The sequence below is a fragment of the Cynara cardunculus genome, assembly GCF_001531365.2.
Source record: "Cynara cardunculus var. scolymus isolate 2C chromosome LG 2, CcrdV1, whole genome shotgun sequence".
NCBI classification, from domain to species: domain Eukaryota; kingdom Viridiplantae; phylum Streptophyta; class Magnoliopsida; order Asterales; family Asteraceae; genus Cynara; species Cynara cardunculus.
Genome location: NC_037529.1, coordinates 69,290,252 through 69,304,007, shown reverse-complemented (window position 1 = coordinate 69,304,007; position 13,756 = coordinate 69,290,252). Strand labels below are relative to the sequence as shown.

The 13,756-nt window shown below is 36.0% G+C and overlaps 3 protein-coding genes across 8 annotated transcripts in view; all 3 read left to right on the top strand.

The window, feature by feature from the left end:
- The window catches only part of LOC112507222 (purple acid phosphatase 18), a 10,919-nt gene extending 2,392 nt beyond the window's left edge, over nt 1-8,527 (top strand). Inside the window, exons 2-6 of one of the 4 annotated variants that reach the window (XM_025111694.1) lie at nt 4,258-4,926; nt 5,520-5,708; nt 5,789-5,877; nt 6,818-7,040; nt 8,446-8,527. In XM_025111694.1, coding sequence (XP_024967462.1) covers nt 4,258-4,926; nt 5,520-5,708; nt 5,789-5,877; nt 6,818-7,037 — 1,167 coding nt within the window. In that variant the 3' untranslated portion in view covers nt 7,038-7,040; nt 8,446-8,527. Of the gene's footprint in view, nt 1-4,257; nt 4,927-5,519; nt 5,709-5,788; nt 5,878-6,817; nt 7,186-7,831; nt 7,892-8,131; nt 8,412-8,445 lie in introns of those variants that run through there. The other 3 variants (XM_025111693.1, XM_025111695.1, XM_025111692.1) reach the window with 3 other exon arrangements.
- LOC112507223 (glycylpeptide N-tetradecanoyltransferase 1-like) lies at nt 6,960-9,903 on the top strand. Of its 3 annotated transcripts, none has more exons than XM_025111698.1 (2): nt 6,960-7,040; nt 8,446-9,903. In XM_025111698.1, the coding sequence occupies exon 2, from the start codon at nt 8,459-8,461 to the stop codon at nt 9,752-9,754; it is 1,296 nt and encodes a 431-aa protein (XP_024967466.1). In that variant the 5' UTR covers nt 6,960-7,040; nt 8,446-8,458; the 3' UTR covers nt 9,755-9,903. The 3 variants fall into 3 exon arrangements, with proteins under 3 accessions (XP_024967466.1, XP_024967465.1, XP_024967464.1); XM_025111697.1 differs by lacking the exon at nt 6,960-7,040 and adding an exon at nt 7,833-7,940; XM_025111696.1 differs by lacking the exon at nt 6,960-7,040 and adding an exon at nt 8,150-8,233.
- A 1,050-nt stretch (nt 9,904-10,953) lies between these two features.
- On the top strand, nt 10,954-13,554 carry LOC112506918 (protein FATTY ACID EXPORT 6). Its single transcript, XM_025111250.1, has 3 exons — nt 10,954-11,287; nt 12,222-12,309; nt 13,315-13,554. Exons 1-3 carry the CDS (start codon nt 11,089-11,091, stop codon nt 13,385-13,387), a joined length of 360 nt encoding a protein of 119 aa, XP_024967018.1. The 5' UTR covers nt 10,954-11,088; the 3' UTR covers nt 13,388-13,554.
- The last annotated feature ends 202 nt before the right edge of the window (nt 13,555-13,756 follow it).

The following is a 13,756-nucleotide window of genomic DNA, read 5'->3' as shown; positions in this document are numbered from 1 at the left end:
CAAGCTAGTGATGAGTTGTTAAGGCTAGAAGTGTATGAGTTGGCAAGACTATTGATTACAAGACAAGTCTAGGAAGCATGACAAGGAGTACTAGAAGCATGAGTTGTAAAGATTCTCTTATCTTTATTGGTGAGGTGTCAAACTCTCATAAGAGTACAATCTTCAGAGCAAGAAGAACAAGTAGTTAATGCAATGAATTTATCTATAAATAGGGGTTTAAGGGTCACTATTTATGCATACCAAAAAAATAAGAAATCTCTCTATATTTACCTAATTAAGCTTGAAGAAAGGAATCAAAGAAAAAAGTAGGCAAATCAAGGTGAGTACTTATGTGATTTATGAGATACATGTATGCTCTATATAAAAGTATTTTATGCATTACAAGTTATGTTGCCATATCTTCTTGTAAAAAGTTATATTATGATTATGTGGCAAAGTACACCTTTTATGTCATAATGTATATGTGGTATATGAAAGTTTTTATACATACATACATACATATTCAAAATATGCATGATGACATACAAGTGTACACACAAGACATGAAAATCATTTACATGTTATCATATGTGTTACACAAGGCATGAATTTTTTTACATGTTATGTATAACCATAATATCCAGCGTACGGGATATTACAAGAAGGAACGTCTTGCAAACGGACCTTATAGGGAAGCCTTTTAATGGACCCGGGGGTTAGCAAACCTCAAGACAAGTATGGTATACATGCATGTGACAAGTGAGATCTCAAAAGAATGTTTTATGCATGATAAAGAATATAGTATTTTATGAATGTTTATGCATGAGAATAAAAAATATTTTTGTACATGATCAAGAGCTTTTATGAATTATCATTTACAAAATATCATGGAAATTTCTCATTCATGAAACTATAAATACTCACTAAGCTTATAGCTTATATATCTCATGTATGTATCTCAGGAAGGAAGTAAGAAGGATTTGCATAAAGTATAATGGTTTTAGTTTGAAAAGCAAGTTTTGTAGTAATACAAGTTATGGTTATGTTTCCGTTAAGTAGTTTCTTCTTTGATGTAAATTCAAGATATGTACTAAATAAAGCTAAATTTCAAGTTCAGATTGAAGAGTTTAATAAAGTTTATCATGTAAAGTAACGACACCCAATATATATAGAGACGTGGGGCGTTACAGATGGTATCAGAGCCTTTGGTTTAAGTGAACTAAGATTTGCCTTAGATTAGGTAACTTAGACTTCAACTAAGGAAAATAACATTAAGTACTAGAACTTTATAATCATGTGTATAAAAGTTTAATAATTTCATATTTGTATCTCCTTTTAGATGGTTGATTCCGACATAGAGTTAGCCAAGATTGAAATAGAATACATCGAAAATAATCCACCTATTGATAATGACATAGAAGAAGATGAGGAATGGTAAGATGAAGAATGGGAGGAAGAAGAGGAAGAAGAGGAAGATATATCTAGAGAAGAACAAGATTTTCAAAGATGGATAACAGAAACTACATTACAAGAACGAAATGCACGTCTAAACCAAGAACTAAGAATCAAGATAAGAACCTTCCCGACCAAGGTAAAGGACAAATGTCTTTTTCTAGCTACCCAAATTAAGAAATTTTTTAAAGGATGCATAGCAACCCGAGTTGACTTAGACTGGGATGAAACAGGGATGGTGCACGACAAAGAATATGTGTTCAAAAAGTTATCTTATAAAATATGGCTACAATATCGCTACCCGCGCGAAAATTTTAGCGATATTGTAGCCATATTTTATAAGATAACTTTTTGAATACATTCTTTGTCATGCACCATCCCTGTTTCATCCCAGTCTAAGTCAACTCAGGTTGCTATGCATCCTTTAAAAATTTCCTTATCTTGATTCTTAGTTCTTGGTTTAGGCGTGCATTTTGTTCTTGTAATGTAGTTTCTGTTATCCATCTTTGAAAATCTTGTTCTTCTCTAGATATATCTTCCTCTTCTTCTTCTTCCCAATCTTCATCTTCCCATTCCTCATCTTCTTCTATGTCATTATCAATAGGTGGATTATTTTCGATGTATTCTATTTCAATCTCGGCTAACTGGGGGTCGAAATCTGTGTCGGAATCAACCATCTAAAAGGAGATACAAATATGAAATTATTAAACTTTTATACACATGATTATAAAGTTCTAGTATTTAATGTTATTTTCCTTAGTTTAAGTCTAAGTTACCTAACCTAAGGCAAATCTTAGTTCACTTAAACCAAAGGCTCTGATACCATCTGTAACGCCCCACGTCTGTATATATATTGGGTGCCGTTACTTTACATGATAAACTTTATTAAACTCTTCAATCTGAACTTGAAATTTAGCCTTATTTAGTACATATCTTGAATTTACATCAAAGAAGAAACTACTTAGCGGAAACGTAACCATAACTTGTATTACTACAAAACTTGCTTTTCAAACTAAAACCATTATACTTTATGCAAATCCTTCTTACTTCCATCCTGAGATACATACATGAGATATATAAGCTATAAGCTTAGCGAGTATTTATAGTTTCATGAATGAGAAATTTCCATGATATTTTGTAAATGATAATTCATAAGAGCTCTTTGATCATGTACACAAATATTCTTTATTCTAATGCATAAACATTCATAAAATACTATATTTTTTATCATGCATAAAACATTCTTTTGAGATCTCACTTGTCACATGCATGTATACCATACTTGTTTTGAGGTTTGCTAACCCCCGGGTGGCCGGGTCCATTAAAAGGCTGCCCTATAAGGTCCGTTTGCATGACGTTCCTTCTTGAAATATCCCGTACGTTGGATATTATGGTTATACATAACATGTAAAAAATTTCATGTCTTGTGTAACACATATGATAACATGTAAATGATTTTCATGTCTTGTGTGTATACTTGTATTTCATTATGCATATCTTGAATATGTATGTATGTATAAAAACTTTCATATACCACATGTACATTATGACATAAAAGGTGTACTTTGCCACATAATCATAATATAACTTTTTACAAGAAGATATGGCAACATAACTTGTAATGCTTAAAATACTTCTATATATAGCATACATATATCTCATAAATCACATAAGTACTCATCTTGATTTGCCTATTTTTTCCTTTGATTCCTTTCTTCAAGCTTACTTAGGTAAATATAGAGAGATTTCTTGTTTTTTTGGTATGCATTAATAGTGACCCTTAAACCCCTATTTATAGATAAATTCATTGCATTAACTACTTGTTCTTCTTGCTCTAAAGATTGTACTCTTATGAGAGTTTGACACCTCACCAATAAAGATAAGAGAATCTTTACAACTCATGCTTCTAGTACTCCTTGTCATGCTTCCTAGACTTGTCTTGTAATCAATAGTCTTGCCAACTCATACACTTCTAGCCTTAACAACTCATCACTAGCTTGCTTAGTCATGCTTACTAAACTTGCCAACACACTTCTAGCCTTAACAACTCATCACTAGCTTGCTTAGTCATGCTTACTANCACTTCTAGCCTTAACAACTCATCACTAGCTTGCTTAGTCATGCTTACTAGACTTGCCAACACACTTCTAGCCTTTAACAACTCATCACTAGCTTGCTTAGTCATGCTTACTAGACTTGCCAACACACTTCTAGCCTTAACAACTTAATCTCATCACTAGCTTGCTTAGTCATGCTCACTAGACTTGCCAACACACTTCTAGCCTTAACAACTCACCACTAGCTTGCTTTCTAAATGTAGCAGCTGCTGGAGTACTTGATTATGTATAAATATTTGTATTCAAGGCTGAAATATTGAGATTTATTTAATAAGAAACTAGGGTGTTACAGTATGATCAATGACGAATGGAATATTTAAGTTCAGTATACATATACATCATGGGCTTAGAATCTCATTTGTCAATATCTTTGTAAATAAATCCACAAAACCATATTTGGATGATTATCATGATTCATGGAAGATACACTTGTCACTGGGTCCCTCATCTTATTTATACTATGTGCTAGTCTTTCTTTCTTATGCAACTTTCTACATTATTTTCAGTTGACGTGCTTGCAACTCCAATTAGTAACATTAATAAATTTTCTTGGATGTTTGGTAAAATGCTTTTTGGACAAAACACATTTTATTATCATGCCGTTGATGTTATCTAATGCCTTTCCACTTAGCCTAATGGTCTCGCAAGTTTTTTGGTCTATTGAACTCTTTGTATTAGTGCCCAGTGCTAACCAATACAATCACTGCAGGTACATGTCTCCTTGGCAGGGAATAAACACATTCGTGTTACATGGATTACGAGTGATTCATCTTCTCCTTCACTTGTTGAATATGGAACATCACCTGGAAAATACAACTTTAGGGGTCATGGAGATACTACCTCTTATAGCTATTTATTCTATAGCTCGGGCACAATACACCATACTGTCATCGGGCCACTAGAAGATGACACTGTTTACTTTTATAGATGTGGAGGGCAAGGACCCGAGCTCAAGTTCAAAACCCCACCATCAGAGTTCCCAGTTACATTGGCCGTGGCCGGTGATTTAGGTCAGACTGGCTGGACGCAATCAACTTTAGAGCACATTGATCTATGCCAATATGATTTGCACCTGCTCCCTGGTGACCTCTCTTATGCTGATTACATACAGAACAGGTGGGACACATTTGGGGAACTGGTGCAGCCACTTGCCAGTGCAAGGCCATGGATGGTAACTCAAGGGAATCATGAAAAAGAGAGCATTCCATTTTTTAAGGAAGGCTTTGAATCCTTTAATGCTAGATGGAAGATGCCTTATGAAGAAAGTGGATCAACTTCAAACCTCTATTATTCATTCGAAGTTGCAGGGGTTCATGTTGTCATGCTTGGTTCATATACAGATTATGATGAGACATCTGACCAATACAACTGGTTAAAGGTCTGTTTGTTTCTATATTAAATGGTTCCAACTATTCTATGGCATATTTAATTTATTAAAAGTACCGAAGCAAGAGAAGTGAAAAGTTTCTGCTGAAAGATCTATCTATCTATCTATCTATCTATTAATTTGAGAGGGATATATGATTTTATATTCTTCTGGGGACAACATTGTACAGAAAATAGCCTTTTATGACAAACTGTATGGCATAGGCTAGAATACAAATGAGACCATCGAGCAACGGATGAAGTTTCTTTTCTCCAGTTGAACCTTTAACAACCAAGGCTGTGTACTTATGTTTTGATTGTTTAAATCTGTCTTCTAATTCTACCAAAGTTAAGTACAGCCTGCCCTACGTCTCCACTTGCTGCCCTGTTGGTTAGAGTTAACACTTGTTTACAGGGTGGTTGTATAGTCTACTGTCCTTGGCTAACATGAGATTTTATTTATATTTTGAATTGGACTTCAATATTTGAATGAATCCTTAGGTTTCTCATCATGAATTTTCATGTTTTGATATTTGATAAGTTGCATATATTCCTGTTGATATTATGTTCTGATCTTGTGTTGTTTCTTTGAATCTCCGGCAACAGGCAGATCTCTCAACAGTAGACAGGAAAAGGACACCTTGGTTACTTGCATTGTTTCATGTGCCATGGTATAACAGTAATAGTGCCCATCAAGGTGAAGGAGACAACATGATGGAAGCAATGGAGCCATTACTTCATGCTGCTGGTGTTGATATTGTGTTTGCCGGCCATGTGCATGCTTATGAACGCTCGGTAGCCTTGTAACCTTATACTAGTTTCATACCTTATTTTAATATTCCAACCCTGACTTTAATGTGGTTATTGTTCTTAAGAAACGTGTTTACAATGGAAAATCAGACCCGTGTGGTGCTGTCCACGTTACGATTGGAGATGGAGGAAACAAAGAAGGTTTAGCACACAAGTAAGCCCTATTTCTTAAGCCTTGATAATACCCATAGAACCAAAAAAACCAAACCAAACTAGCCCAGTAATTCCCACACCTAGGTAGGGTCTGGGGGTAGGATGTAAGCAAAACCTTGTTTCTAACCCAAGGGGTAGAGGAATTGTATCCGTGAAGACCTTTTGTTTGCAAAACAAATATTTAAAAGAAACAAGCAAGCATGCTACAGGTGAGAGTGCGTGCAAAAAAACGTGTATAGTTAACATAAAGTGCATCAGCGACATATGTGAGGGAAATAGGTTAGGACAAACAAGTAAAACATAAATTGTTTAGATATGTGTGGATAAAAGAGATCTCACTGCCTCTTATTTCTTTCATCTTCCCTGCTCCATTTGAGTTCCTTTGTGTTATTTAGTGAGGCAGACTTCTCGAATAGACCTTTATAGATGCTATTTGGTAATTTCATTTTACTAAAATGTTCTTCACATTAGCTGCACTAAACATAAAGGGGCGGACCTGTGTGGGAGCATACAGTGTCCCATGTCACCACTTCACGGTTCCATCATAGAGGGGAAAAATTACGTTTGTGAAGGGTGCCACTTGTGTATTTCTTAAAACGAAAGTTATGAAAGAAGTTTAAGGTGGTTGAATTGGTTTAAAGCGCTATGTTAAAGTTGCTGTTCTTAAAATATGCATGGGTTGGGATTCTGCTTTTAGCAAAATTCACGTTTTCTAGCTTAAAATATTGGGTTTCTGTTTTTAAAAAAATTGGACGAAAACAACTTTGCAAGGACTCAAACCAAGGACCTTTTATTGTAAATACACGCAACCATCCAACTTATCTATTATGATTTTGTGAAAAAACTTGTTTATGGTTGAATGGTGCCACTGTTTGAAATTTTGATTTTTGATTAGATCCTGCCTCTACTATAGATCAAATCACCACTGATTTCTTTGATAGGTACAAGGAGCCATCGCCAGAGTGGTCTGTGTTTCGTGAAGCGAGTTTTGGTCATGGTGAGCTGAAGATCGTGAACTCGACTCATGCCTTTTGGAGCTGGCACAGGAACGATGATGATGAACCCGTGAGGTCTGATGAAGTGTGGATAACCTCATTGATGAGTTCGGGATGTGTTGCTGAGGAAAGAAAAGAAGCTAGAGAAATACTCTGGTCGCCTTAAAAGGTAAAGCGCGGTAGTAGATATCGAACTCGTTTTCCATGTATGTAATATTACCAATTAACTCTTACGTAAATACGTAACCGGTTGAATCTTGAAGATTAACAATATGTATCCTTATGTTTGTTGTGTTACATCCATTTTCACTGCTGATCCCGTCTCTATGAACACTTTAGCGTGTGTGTAAAACTATGTATGTCTTAATTTGGAACCCAACAGAGGTAGATCCATTTATCAACCGAAGTGGCATACATCGGGTTAAGTAGATCCGGCTATGGAACCGGGTTGAGACTCGTATATTTGAAAAGCCATCTTATATTTGGAAGAAATGTCACTCATTCTGGGTTTTTAACAAGTCATAAAACTCATCTTTTTGTCGACGGTCATGTCATTGTCAATACATAAGAAACGTTGGTTGATGCATTTAATATAGAAAAAGTTCGTCATTTACAATCATGAACGATTCTTCTTGACGGCCATCTCCGTACATTACGATAAATAAATAAAAAAAGAAACATTAAAATACTTTTTGTTTTTTATTTTACTTCATCTAAAAAAATTCCTCTCCATCTTTATAATTCCTATGTTCTGCAATCAATTATTATTTTAAATTTTCATCCATGACCAATTAAAAAAAAGTTATTAACCCCAAAATTCTGAGTCTTTTTAAACCGGCCCAGGGGAAGAAGCTAAACCGGCCCAAAGTTAGTGGGCCGGGGAAGAAGCTAAACCGGCCAACATTTTTAATCTAAGAAATACCCTCGACCTCGATGTATTTATTATACACTACACTGCAGTCGTCTCTCAGATTTGCCGCTAGGGCTATTTTCAGCTGCTCGCCGTAAGAAATCGATCGGAGGACTTCATATCTTTGATTGCTTAACCAACTTCAGGTCTACAAATACAGTAAGTTCCTTTGCTTGCCAACTTCGTTAACAACAATTTCCGTTGATCAAAAGGATTCCGAAATTCATGTTTTGTGATTCGATTGCACTGCATGTTCTTACTTATGATGATCTTTCTTGTTGAATTTATGCTAATCAATGATGATTTATATCGTTTAATTCTTCATATAATCCTAGCTGGTTTTGCTCTAGTCTAAAACTTGTGTGGAAATTTCTGCAAGGAAATGAAAGTTGCACCATCATTTTGAGGTCCAATAGCCAAGTTTTGAAGAAAATTGATAGCTATATGGAATTGTATGTCAAGTAAAGCTTTAATTTTTGAAGATGTTGGGTTTGTACAATGTTATAACTTTAAAGTAGGGTGAAATTACTATAGTTGACTTCAAAAGTCAAGGTTTATCTTTCGTTTTGGGTTATTTTCCTTCCTTTAATTAGAATGTAGGGTGCCTCATCTTGGTTAAGTTTTAATCTAAAGCAATGGTTTGTCATCTTACAATTGCATGTAGGGTCAGATTGGCAATGGCAGACAATGGTTTAGTGAATGATGATACCAATGATCAAAATTCTCCACCTTTGGAGATTGTTAAGAATGAAGCATCCGTGGATGATTTGTCAAGGGATGTTCAAGAAACTCTCACACTTTCACAGAGTCACAAGTTTTGGGAAACACAACCTGTTGGACAGTTTAAGGATCTACGTGACACTAGCTTGCGTGAAGGCCCCATTGAATCTCCCACGCCTTTGTCTGAAGTAAAACAAGAACCTTATAATCTTCCCAATCTCTATGAGTGGGTCACTTGTGACATGGACTCTGAGGAGACATGTGCCGAGGTTTATAACCTCCTCTCAAACAATTATGTGGAGGATGACGAAAATATGTTCAGGTTTAATTACTCCAAAGAGTTTCTCCGTTGGGCCCTTCATCCTCCGGGTTACTATAAGAGCTGGCACATTGGGGTACGTGTGAAGAGTTCAAAAAAGCTTGTGGCTTTTATAACTGGCATTCCTGCCAGAATCCGAGTTCGCAGTGATGTTGTTAGCATGGCAGAAGTTAATTTCTTGTGTGTTCATAAGAAGCTTCGTTCAAAAAGATTAGCCCCTGTCATGATTAAAGAGGTTACCCGGAGGGTCCACTTGGAGAATATCTGGCAAGCTGCTTATACAGCCGGAGTGGTTCTTCCCACCCCAATAACTTCTTGCCAGTATTGGCACAGATCTCTGAATCCCAAGAAGCTTATTGATGTTGGGTTTTCAAGGCTTGGACCTAGGATGACGATGAGCAGGACAATGAAGCTGTTTAAGTTACCTGATTCAACGGTTACACCTGGTTTTAGAAAAATGGAGCTCCGTGATGTTCCTGCAGTCACCAGGCTGCTTAGAACTTACATGATGCAGTTTGTTGTTGCACCTGACTTGGATGAACTTGATGTGGAGCACTGGATTCTTCCAAAGGAGGATGTCATTGACAGTTATGTGGTTGAAAGTCCAGAGACTCACAAGCTCACTGATTTCTGCAGTTTCTATACCCTGCCCTCATCTATTCTTGGCCATCCAACTCACTCAACTCTGAAGGCGGCTTATTCTTACTATAACGTCTCAACCAAGACTCCCTTGCTTCAGCTGATGAATGATGCTCTTATTGTGGCAAAACAGAAGGATTTTGATGTATTCAATGCATTGGATGTAATGCATAACGAAACTTTCTTGAAGGAGTTGAAATATGGGCCAGGTGATGGTAAGCTTCACTATTATCTGTACAATTATAGACTTAAGCATATCTTAAGACCATCAGAACTTGGGCTTGTACTCTTGTAATTTCAGAAGTAGCCGACAAGGCTTTGGATTTTGTGTACCCATTTTTCCTGTTTTAGATTTTCATCATTATCTGTGTACTGTGGTTGGTAATTCGACCTTATGAATGAATTCATAAACACCCCTATAAGTAACTTGTATTTCTATTTCCGTTATCTGATTCTGGAAGGCAACGGTAGTAGATTGTCTATGTTATGATTCCCAGGAAAACACTGATATGTGGAATGGGTAGTATTTATTTTCCATGCTGAGAACCAATTATTGATGCAAATGCAGGGTGAGGTTCTTTATTAATGCTAACAACATTTTAGTGGTTTCTTTAATTTGAAGGTGCAGCCTGCAGGATCTCTATTGAGAATAATATGGTTACAAACTTACAATAGAGAGGATCTTGCCACATCATACTATACTATACTGTATGGCATTATTCTTGCCTTGCACAATTCTGAATGCCAACTTCTCCAGGTTGGCATTCTATTTTTAATTCCTTAATGTCTGAACCCACTTCAAGATCTGATTGGGGAGGGGCATCTCTCTAAAACGATTATTTGTACATTCATTGGTTTAAGCTTAAACCAATCATGCATCATCTTGGTTGGTTGAGTTTTTTGGGTGAAATAGATGATGAAGGGACCAAAGGGAAAACTTTGAGGTGCAAAAGTGGAAGTTAGAGGATAGTTTAGGGAGGAATGATGTAATTTAAACCTAATAAAGAAGGTTCTATCACGGCGTGGTGGGTTGGTTCGGTACGTAAGCAGTGTAACTTCACTTACCATATTACCTCCGTTGTACTTTCTGGAAGGAGATTAGAAAGACGTAATGTAAATTGTAATGTTGAAGTCATTGAGACATACCAAAATATTATTTAATAAAGAAGGTTATATTTTTACTCTTAACTAATATATAAGAGTCATTAAATTTGTTATTTGATTAACCAAAAAATGTAATAATCATATATATTTAAAACTGTGTGTCATATTATTTTGGGACTAAATTATTCAGATTAGAAGGGAAAATAATCTTAAATGATTCTTTAATTTAAAAAACAATTTATTAACTTATAATAAATTGATAAATATTTTTATAGAAAAACATAAATTATTTTAAATAAGTAATCTCATGTATATATATAATATTATAAGTTGATTTGAATTAATGGACATGAGACGAATAAAATATAATAGATCATAAAAGCCAACTAACACGAACCAGGAACGTTGACCCTCATATGATCTTTAGACTTTCTCCACATAAGACTCCCACCATCTATTCAAATCAAACCCGTTCAACATTTCCGATCGCCAAAAACCCTAATCCCACATCTTGTTACCCGCAAAATGCATGATTTTTGCTTTACGATCCCCTACGGGATGATAGTCTTCTGTGGCGGGATTATAGGCTTTGCAAGAAAAGGAAGCACCACGTCCTTGGCTGGTGGCGCCGCTACTGGTTTATTGCTCTTCCTTGCTTCCTATCTCAGTCTCAATGCCTTCCACAAGCGAAAGAACTCATGGTTCGGCTTCATTCTCGAAACTGGTATGTTCTTAGCATATGTGCTCATGGAAGCTGTTTGATGCAATCTTGATTTTGGTCTTTAGGTCATTTATGTTAGATCCATGAAAATTCTACTGATTTATGTTTGGTCTATCATTTTAAATCCCCCTAAAATGGACATTTCTTTGTCGGTGTCAGGTGTAATGTTTACATCACAAATATCACTTACCTGTTTGTTAGCAGCTTAATGGCAGTCACAGCTTTTTCGGTCAGCTATACATGGTAGTGGCTTAATGATATAGAAAGTGGCTTATTCAATAAGCTTCTAGGTGAGAGCCTTATGCAGTAACCAAGTTTTTTCCAAACCTGCCAATTCAAAACACTCTCCCTCCATCCATAAAAAAAACTCTCCCAAGCAAAACCCTTCCCAATTTATATACAAATGAATCAAAATGTTGACATTTTTATACATACAGAACTTGATGGAAAACCAACCAAACAACCCCTAAGTTTAGGTACTGAACCAACCACATGGTGGAATTGGTCCTACTTGAGATAGAACCTTCTTTAATACCCTGTGGTTATTGTGGCGATGGTTACTTAAAGTTTGGATACTTCACAGCTGTTTTTTGATTAAATGGGGGTTTTAAGTTTCATCTTGTTATAGTTCGTTTAATACTTGGGGATGGGGTTAAGCTCAATCTCCCATGTGGTGCCAGGAGAAAAGCAAAATCATACGATAAACTTAGATTTTGTAGAAACATGCCCATACTGTACTTGCTGTTTTAAATCCATATCATTATGATGTAACGTGTAGTTAGGTTTCTTTTGTCAATCTTCTTATTGCATTCTTTCAATATATATTGCCGGATTTTTTGTGTATTGCGTTTAGCAGACAGAAACATTGCCTTTTCTGTCTATTCGTAGTAGAGATACCTTTTAACTTTTTTTTCATCCTGTATATTCTTGAAATCAGTATGTGCTGCTGTTCTCACATGGGTTATGGGACAACGATACACCGAAACTGCCAAGATAATGCCTGCTGGTGTTGTTGCTGGTATCAGGTATGTAATTCAGAAGTTCTCTTTTGGAAAAAAGATTGGTGACATCTGGAAAGCCATGGATTTGGTTCAAATATTTACAATGTTCTTATATTTGTAGTAATGCAATCACACCTTTTTGGACATCCTAGTTCTTATATTTGTAGCAATGGAATCACAGATTTTCCTTTTCAGCAACATGCCAAGATTTTCTTTTTTATAATTTCAGATTCAAAATATGAAAAGGCCCTTCAATGGTAGATAAGGAATAAGTCAGAAGTAATTAACGTGTATTCTTTAAGTGCTGCTGCAAGCATAATCCCTTCAATCTCATGGAAACGTAAAAACAATTAGGTTACTGGTGTTTTAAAGTCGGTTGCTACAGTGGTCCATCTTTCGGTCATGTAACTTATTCGTCATCGATTAGAAGATTTAGGAAGGATCAAGTGGGTGCATAATAGTCATATATACTTTTGTTATCAGTATCATTTTCTTTTTGGTTATGTTAATTGTCATTAGTTAGACCTAGACAATTTAGGAAGGATCATTGAGTGGGTACATCACATCACATTATATACTTTTGGTATCGATATCTTTTTCTTTCTGGTTTATGATTTCATTGTATCACACTTTTTGATTGCACATTTGCTGCATGAATTAGCCCTCTGATCCTCGAGCAAAGGTGAAATACAAATTGTATAAGCCTGTAACACTCTTGTCTGTTGAGACAGATGTAGGGTCTGGATTACATCCGATGCTCCCAAGCTCTATCTTCATGTGGGATATACTGGGTTTGTTTTGTTTGGTTTTATATGCCTGTAACAACATAATTCCCTTTTTCTTTTCCTTCTTTTCCTTCTTTTCAACTTCAAATGTTCTGCATACTGCTTACACTCAAATCATGGAATGGCTTCTATCGCACACCACTTGTCATGCATGGAATTTGGCACAATATTGTTGGTTTCAGCTGAAAATGAGTGTATATATTGGTTTCTAATAAACTCGGCATATGTTTTCTTTGTGCTGCAGTGGTGCGATGACAGCATTTTATCTGTACAAGATTGCCACAGGAGGTAACCATTTTTCCACCAAGACTGAATGATGAGGGATTCTCTCTTGACTCTAAATGTAGTAGCTGTAAACAAACTGCAAATGTATTCTGAATGTTCATTGTGTATACCGGATACGGTGATGGTGTTTCATGAAAAAGAAAATTATGTTGTGCTTGTACCTTCGCATTTGCTCTATTCAATTAGTTATGTTATTCCACTTCTTATTTTTCTTCCGAAGGGTCAACATATGCACTTAATCCATATTTGAAAAATTAACCCACCGACCGACATACTTCTCTATGTAACACGAGTCTTGGTACGATCTTGGCAAGAATGGAATATCCGGGCAGTTCAGGTGCAACTTTGAAGTTGCTTATTGCAACAGATGCCATCTTTGTACTAACAGCAACCATTCAGTG

Bases quoted from the DNA above. Each gene is read 5' to 3' on its own strand.
- LOC112506918 (XM_025111250.1), top strand. From the start codon at position 11,089: ATGCATGATTTTTGCTTTACGATCCCCTACGGGATGATAGTCTTCTGT. The intron at 11,288-12,221 runs GTATGTTCTTAG...TCTTGAAATCAG, and splicing joins CGGCTTCATTCTCGAAACTG to TATGTGCTGCTGTTCTCACA. The intron at 12,310-13,314 runs GTATGTAATTCA...TTTGTGCTGCAG, and splicing joins GGTGTTGTTGCTGGTATCAG to TGGTGCGATGACAGCATTTT.